Here is an 8386-nt window from a genome sequence, read left to right on the forward strand (position 1 = left end):
GGTTAACCTGTCCCCTCTCACAGCACTGGCATCTATGCTGTTACTGCTGAGTGCATCAGGAGTCTTCTTGCTGCTGCACCTTCTTCACAAGGCGCCCAACTGTGCACATAATGTTCCTTAAAGGGGTACCCCGAGTGCAACTGCACTATAGCCCACTGGCCAGTCGGGAGTTAAATAAGATTGTGCTACTGATTGCATTGTCTTAAGTTTGTTTCTTTGCTATGGTTGTGCGTCTTTCGCCAGTGTAGTGTGCACTCCTTTAAAGTGACACTGGAGGGGCGCAAGAGGTTACTACCGTGTGTTGATTGCAGTTTATTAAGCTTGTCCCTTTGCTGCGGTGCGTTCTGTGCCAGTCTAGTGTACACTTGTTTCGAGTGACACTGGAGGGGCGCAGGAGGTGGCTACCTTGGACATACACTTTCTATGCACTTTGAATGTGTGAAGCGTATTACTGTTACTGTTATGATCTTGCTGAGTTAACAAGTGTTTGATTAGTGCTATATTTTCTATTGCTTACTTCACCCCATTAGATCACGTTGGTCAGTGGGGAATAAATATATTGCATTGATACTGGTGTCTGCATGATTCTAGGAGGCAGGGTGCCACTGGAGGCGGTATCCACTAAGAGGCCCTGTTACATTCATTAGCGATCCAGTCTGTCTCGCTACATTTGGCGCCCAACGTGGGGCTCTCTTTGGTTCCGCCCGGTGACGTCTACGCCCCTTATCCCTTGAAATCAGACACAGTATGGAGTCAAGAGCTGCAGGAAGATGGTGTGAGAACCACCAAGCTGCCGTGGGACACTGTTTAGTCCTAGAGTTGCCAGGGCATGACTGGACTGATGCACAGATTAAGAAAGTGGCTGAAAGACTACCAATATCTGGTCGGGGGTTCCTGTTAGATAGTACAACAGACCCAAGTGGACCAACTCAATTTGCCCTGCTGGAGTGGAAGACCCATGTCCCCCATGACAAGATGCCTATGACCCTCACAACTCCAGGCGGTCAGTTAGTTCAAGTGACCATTCCAAAAGGTGCAGCAGAAGTGGAAGCTGAAGTTATGGGGCCATTATCTGAGCCTGCCATTGATCAAGAGAAGAACTGTATTGGACCAGAAGTCCTTGAAGCATTAAGAAACCTACTGACAAAGTGTAGATCTCCTGACTATTCGATAGCAAGCTGGGGGTACAGAAAGTTACGGTTGTTCTCTGGTAAAGTACCCACTCCCCCTGGTGAAGAAGATTTTGAGGCATGGATGGACCAAGCCACTCAGGTACTGGAAGAATGGGATGTTCCTGAAATAAGCAAGAAGCAGAGGATTATAGAAAGCTTGAAAGGTCCAGCAGCTGACACTGTCCGAAATTTGAAGATGAGACAATCTGATTGCACTGCACAGGATTATCTTGATGCATTGCATAGTGTGTTTGGGAAGATTGATAAGCCCGCTGATTTACTGTACCAATTTGAACACACCTACCAGAGGGTTGGAGAAAAGCTGTCAAGTTATGTAAGGCGACTAGACCGCCTCCTGCATCAGTTAGTGTTAAGTAAAGGAATAGACCCAAAGCAGGTGGATCGGGCCCGAATCCGTCAAATCCAAGAGGGATCACAAGCTCTTGACCCAGTGGTGTTCAAGTTACACTTGGGGGATCAAGTGGAGGTGCCAAGCTATCCTCAACTGATTAAGAAAATTCGAGAAGAGGAAGCATTACAAGATCTAAAGTCTGGGTATACTAGTGCAAGGCCCGTGAAGATTTCTCAAGTCCGTACAGTGGAGGCAGAACCAGTGTCTCAAAACAACTTTCCGGAGGATGCATCATTAACCAGTCTGTGGAAGGTGTTGACCCAAGTAGTATAGACACAATGCGAAATGCAGAAGACACAGTTGCGAGTCCTGCAGGCTCTGACATCACAGAAGACAGGAAGGTCCTCTTCTGATGTATCCAAGTACCAGACAGAAGCAATAGTCCCGTCAAGGGGAGGACCACAAAAAAAGACTGGTTATCGTGGTGGTGAGTTGGGTCACATCCAGCAGGAGTGTAGCTGGCAATCAGATTTCAACAGCAGGAAGAGGAAGACCAACCAGCTTGTGGAAAACCACTTTGGTAACAAAATCTCCAAAGACTTTGCCAGTAAGAAAGTGACTGAGCAAAAAGAGTCATTGGGAGCTGCACCCACATCAGGCTTTACACGTACCCAATGCCAACAAATGAGGAAACGAGAGAAGAGGCCGAAAGCTTTGGCCAAATCTGCTTCTGAAGCAGGAGCCACCACATTCCCTAAAGATCTTTTGGGACCATCACCAGTGGTGCCAGTACAGATAGAAGGTGTATTCACTCATGCATTACTGGACACAGGGGCACAAGTGACATTGTTGTATAGAGACTTTTATGAGAAGCATTTAGCTCATTGTCCTTTACAGGCACTGGATAAGCTGGAGATCTGGGGAATCAGTGAGAAACAGCTACCATATGATGGATATGTGAACCTTCAGATTCAGCTAGGATATAAAGTGGCAGGAACTCAAGAAGTCCTGGATACACTAGCAGTAGTCTGCCCCCGACCACCAGGGTCCTCAGGGTACTCAGTGATCCTTGGAACTAATAATCACCTGGTTAGACGAGTATTGGAGCCCATCATGGACCGTTATGGGCAGCCACCTAGTCCATTGCACCCTTTGCTTCAAGCCGCATGGGAACAACTGTTGGTGGAGCGGGAGGCCCCAGCCCATGGGGTTGGAAGTGTATGGTTATCTCAGCGAGAAGACTGTCAGTTGATGCCTGGACAAGTGGTATGTCTGAAAGCTGAAGTGAGAACGACATGGAAGGAGTCAGTCCCGTTGCTGTTGATCGAAGGGGAGGAAGGATCTGGATTGCCGCTAGGGGTGGAAATTATCCCTGAGACTATCCCCGCAGAGGATTTGCAACGCAAGAATGGCAGAGTGCTTGTAGGAATCAGAAACACCTTACCACAACCAGTCATGTTAAGACCTCGGGCAAAACTGGGAACGGTGTTTGTAGCAAGCCGAGTGACGACCCCTTTTCAAGTGGGGGGAGAGGCAGAAGAGCTGGAGAACAAATTGGAGATCTCAGTTTCTCAAAACTCCCTTTTGCCTTCAGAGTGGAGACAACGATTGCTCAACATTCTGCGAGGACAAAGTAAAATCTTTGCACAACACGAATATGATGTCGGATGTGCAAAAAGTACACAGCACCGTATTCGCCTTCAAGATGACCGGCCATTCCGGGAAAGGTCAAGGCGGCTAGCCCTTGGAGACATTGAAGATTTACGGAAACAGCTGGAAGAACTCAAAAGAACTGGAATCATTAGAGAGTCTCGAAGTCCCTATGCTTCACCAATTGTAGTGGTGCGGAAGAAGAATGGTACTATTCGAATGTGTGTAGACTATAGAACTTTGAATCGACGTACTATTCCAGATCAGTATACCACACCACGAGTGGAAGATGTATTGCAATGCTTGGCTGGAGCTAAGTGGTTTAGTGTGCTGGATCTTAAAAGTGGATATCATCAGATTCCAATGCATCCTGAAGACAAGGAGCGAACTGCCTTCATTTGTCCTTTAGGATTCTTCGAATTCAATAGGATGCCCCCGGGACTCATGGGTGCTCCAGCCACCTTTCAGAGGTTAATGGAAAATACAATGGGAGATATGAACCTGCTGGAGGTGCTTGTGTATTTGGATGATGTCATTGTGTTTGGAAGAGACCTGGAAGAGCATGAGACTCGGCTAATCAAGGTGCTGGACCGGTTGAAGAAGGAAGGGTTAAAGTTGTCGCTGGAAAAGTGCCAATTCTGCCTTCCATCTGTAACGTACCTGGGACATGTAGTGTCGGCTGATGGTGTAGCAACAGATCCTTCAAAGGTTGAAGCACTAACAACTTGGCCAAAACCTAAAACAGTTTCTGAGCTCCGTTCATACTTGGGTTTCTGTTCTTACTATCGAAGGTTTGTCAAAGGCTTTGCACAGATCGCAAGACCCCTCAATGATTTGCTCCAAGTGAAAGAAAAGGTGCAGGCTCCAGGGTCTAAACAAGATCAGAAGAATAACGTTCTGCAACGTGCAGGAAAAGAGTCTGTCATTGAGCAATGGACAGAGGAGTGTGACTCTGCCTTTGAGAAGCTTAAAAGTTGTCTAACCAGCACACCTGTTTTAGCTTATGCAGACCCTCAGAAGCCGTATGTCTTACACATTGATGCCAGCAGAGATGGGCTAGGGGGTGTTTTGTACCAGGAGCAGGAGAGTAGACTGAAGCCGGTAGCCTTTGTGAGCAGGAGTCTGTCACCAACAGAGCGGAATTACCCAGCACACAAGCTTGAGTTCCTGGCACTGAAGTGGACTGTGGTAGACAAGCTTCATGAGTATCTATATGGAGCCGAGTTTGAAGTACAGACTGATAACAACCCTCTCACTTATGTGCTGACCACAGCTAAATTAGATGCTACAGGACATCGATGGTTGGCGGCCCTTGCTAATTACAGATTCAGTCTCAAGTACCGTCCAGGCATAGCAAATCAGGATGCAGATGGGCTTTCTAGAAGACCTCATGATGTGTTGCAGCCTGAAGATGAGTGGCTAGAGGTTCCAGCCCCAGGTGTGAGAGCCATGTGCCAAGGTCTACAATGCGAGATTCGGACAATCTGTGCTGCTGAAAAGCTAGGACTATCACATGAAGCAATTCCTCAGAGGTACTGCAATATGGTGACATTGAAAAGCACTTCATTACCTGCACTGAGTTTGTCAGATCTGCATCACGATCAAGCTGAAGATACACTGTGCCGGGGTGTCAAAAAGGCTCTACATGAGAATAACCAAAACAACCTAAAAGATATCAACCATCCACTGGTTGGATTATTGCTTAGAGAGTGGAGTCATCTGAAAATGAAGAATGGTTTGGTGTACCGGTTAGCACCAGCTGCTGAGAACACAGAGAAATGGCAGTTACTGCTACCTGAAAAATACAGGGACATGGTCTGTTCCTCCCTTCATGATGATCATGGGCATTTGGGTGTTGATCGCACCCTGAAGTTGTTGCAGGATCGCTTTTACTGGCCGGGTATGAGACAGGATGTGGAGAATTACTGCCGGTCTTGCTCCAGGTGCGTACAACGGAAGACACAGCCAGTGCGAGCTGCACCATTGGGACATCTACAAAGCCAAGGACCAATGGACTTAGTGTGCATTGACTTCTTATGTATCGAGCCTGATGAGGGTGGGTTTGCCAATGTCTTGGTGGTCACCGACCATTATACCAGGTATGCCCAGGCCTTCCCTACTAGGGACCAGAAGGCTATGACAGTAGCAAAGGTACTGGTGGAGAGATACTTCGTACATTATGGCCTCCCGCAACGCATTCACTCAGATCAGGGTCGAGATTTTGAAAGCAAGTTGATACGTGAGTTGCTGAGTTTGTTGGGTGTAAAGAAGACCAGAACTACACCTTATCATCCTCAGGGAGATCCACAACCAGAGAGATTCAACAGAACATTGTTAAATATGTTGGGGACCTTACCCAGTGAGAAGAAGGCTCAATGGAGCAAACATATTGCTGCTGTTGTCCATGCCTACAATAGTACTGAGAATGATGCCACTGGATTTTCTCCATACTTTCTGATGTTTGGGCGAGAGGCCCGGTTGCCAATTGACACTGTTTTTGGGACTTCTTGTGATGATACAACAACAGTCTCTTACAAGGGGTATGTGGAGCGTCTCCAAAAGAGCCTGAAGACTGCTTATGAAAAAGCTCAAGAGGCTGCGGAAAGGCGGGGACAGCAGAATAAGGCCAGGTACGACCAAAGAATCCGGATTCATGATTTAAAGCCAGGTGATCGTGTGTTGTTAAGAAATCTGGGGATCCCTGGAAAACACAAGCTTGCTGATCGCTGGAGTTCGCAGGTGTATGAGGTGTGTTCTCAACTGCCAGGTATTCCTGTATATCGGATTCGGCCAGAAGGACAAAGTGGGCCTGTGAAGTCATGGCACCGCAATAACCTGTTACCACTGGGACAAGCAGTGAGAATGCCTGATCCTGTGGCAGCTGAGCATGATCAAGGTCGTCAGTTGAGGAGGTCACAGCGGTTAGCCACACAGAAGGGGAGCATGGCAGCATCACCTGAGTGTGACCACAACACTGAAGAAGATGATGAAGAGTGGGGATGGGACGCACCCCCAGTAGGAAGATTTGTTTGGGGTCCTCTTGAGAATGGCTTAGATTTGAGGCCCGAAGATGTGAGTGTGCCACAGACTAGTCCAGATGTAGTGGAGAAAGATGCTGAGGAGAGCCAACTCAGAATAGAAGCGCCCGAGTTTGTCCCATCGAGTAGTCTGGAACAAAATGCTTCAGGCAATCTAGAAGACCTGGTGACTGAAAGTGATACAGATGGTACTCTTCTTTCAGACAAATTTGAGGAAGAATTGCTACCAGTGGATATTTTGAAGGATAAAGAACCAGAAAGTCATACAATAATAGAACAAGAAGTTCAGGAAGAAAATGTCCAAGAAAGTCCATTGGAGAAAAGGGAGCCTCGACAAATTAGAGCTCCTAAAAGATTAACTTATGATTCTTTGGGGAACTGCAGTGAAGAGAGAGTATGTGCTTCACACCGAGAGATCAACGCCCATGTTCCCAAAACCATGAACTCAGGTCTTTCAGGTGGCACCCTGTATCCCTGTGGAGCCAAAGTACCTAGTGCTAGTTGGTGGGTTCCATTTAGTTATGGTCAGTATATCCAGACCATTTAGGTATGTCTATGTCTGTGAATTAAAGAAAAGTTTTGTAACTTTCCGTACTTGGGAGGACCCAAGCTTTTCAAGTGGGGGGAGAATGTAACACCATATAATGTGCTGTTATTGTTATGTTATGTACTGCTGCCTTTAGAGGGCATAGTTCCTTTAAGACTGCAGAGAATTCTGGAAGAGAGGCTGGAGTGAGCAGAGGCTGCTGGGAGCTGAGGTGTGGCTGGTGTGCCTAGAGCCTGGGAGTGAGGTCTGGAGTGACTGGGACTGGATCTTCAGGCCTAAATCCATAGGACTGGCTTCCATTTGATTGCTGAGTGTGAAGAAGGGATCCTGTGACACAGATTTGCTGCACCCTGAGCTGAATCTTGCTGCTGGATCTTGGTGAAAGGATACAGCTGCCGGACCAGAACTGTGTGAACCTGTGAGGTTGGTGGAGTCTGGATTGTACAAGCCGCGTGGACTTCAGAAGGAACCATTTTAGCTGGATTACAAAGTTTGTGAATCTCAATCTCCTCAAAACTTCTGCCTGTGAGTTCTGCACCTGCTGAGTGACCATTATCAGGGACTGGCCCTGCACCTCATGGTAGGAACCATCTTTGCAGTGATAGAGGGGCATTAACCTTGCTGAGAGGTTTGGGAGTCATACCACTCCTCTTACAACAAACTGTGGACAGTGTATGTCAGGACTGTTTGCCATAGCCTGCCATTCTGAACTGTAGCCTGGTTAACCTGTCCCCTCTCACAGCACTGGCATCTATGCTGTTACTGCTGAGTGCATCAGGAGTCTTCTTGCTGCTGCACCTTCTTCACAAGGCGCCCAACTGTGCACATAATGTTCCTTAAAGGGGTACCCCGAGTGCAACTGCACTATAGCCCACTGGCCAGTCGGGAGTTAAATAAGATTGTGCTACTGATTGCATTGTCTTAAGTTTGTTTCTTTGCTATGGTTGTGCGTCTTTCGCCAGTGTAGTGTGCACTCCTTTAAAGTGACACTGGAGGGGCGCAAGAGGTTACTACCGTGTGTTGATTGCAGTTTATTAAGCTTGTCCCTTTGCTGCGGTGCGTTCTGTGCCAGTCTAGTGTACACTTGTTTCGAGTGACACTGGAGGGGCGCAGGAGGTGGCTACCTTGGACATACACTTTCTATGCACTTTGAATGTGTGAAGCGTATTACTGTTACTGTTATGATCTTGCTGAGTTAACAAGTGTTTGATTAGTGCTATATTTTCTATTGCTTACTTCACCCCATTAGATCACGTTGGTCAGTGGGGAATAAATATATTGCATTGATACTGGTGTCTGCATGATTCTAGGAGGCAGGGTGCCACTGGAGGCGGTATCCACTAAGAGGCCCTGTTACATTCATTAGCGATCCAGTCTGTCTCGCTACACTTAAACTGCAGTATAATAAAACAACCACAAAATGTCACTGTGTGTCAAATGTGATGATGATATTTATGAGATTGTTATTTCCTGTATGCTCTATGTTCCTCTCTGTTCTGAATACGCTGCATTGGCTGTTGGTGTGTGTATGATTTATATCTGCATGTTTTCCTCCAATAAAGAGTTCTAAATTGTTATACTGGGGTGCCTATCTGCGTGTACAGAACTCTCTCCTTCAACCAGATGG

At 47.0% G+C, this 8386-nt stretch overlaps 1 protein-coding gene across 1 annotated transcript; it reads left to right on the plus strand.

Moving 5' to 3' along the window:
• Positions 1 to 747: 747 nt before the first annotated feature.
• On the plus strand, positions 748 to 1857 carry LOC137544163 (paraneoplastic antigen Ma1 homolog). The gene has a single exon (XM_068265240.1). It carries the CDS (start codon positions 748 to 750, stop codon positions 1855 to 1857), a length of 1110 nt encoding a protein of 369 aa, XP_068121341.1.
• The last annotated feature ends 6529 nt before the right edge of the window (positions 1858 to 8386 follow it).

Source organism: Hyperolius riggenbachi, chromosome 1, assembly GCF_040937935.1.
Source record: "Hyperolius riggenbachi isolate aHypRig1 chromosome 1, aHypRig1.pri, whole genome shotgun sequence".
In the NCBI taxonomy this organism is placed as follows: Eukaryota; Metazoa; Chordata; class Amphibia; order Anura; family Hyperoliidae; genus Hyperolius; species Hyperolius riggenbachi.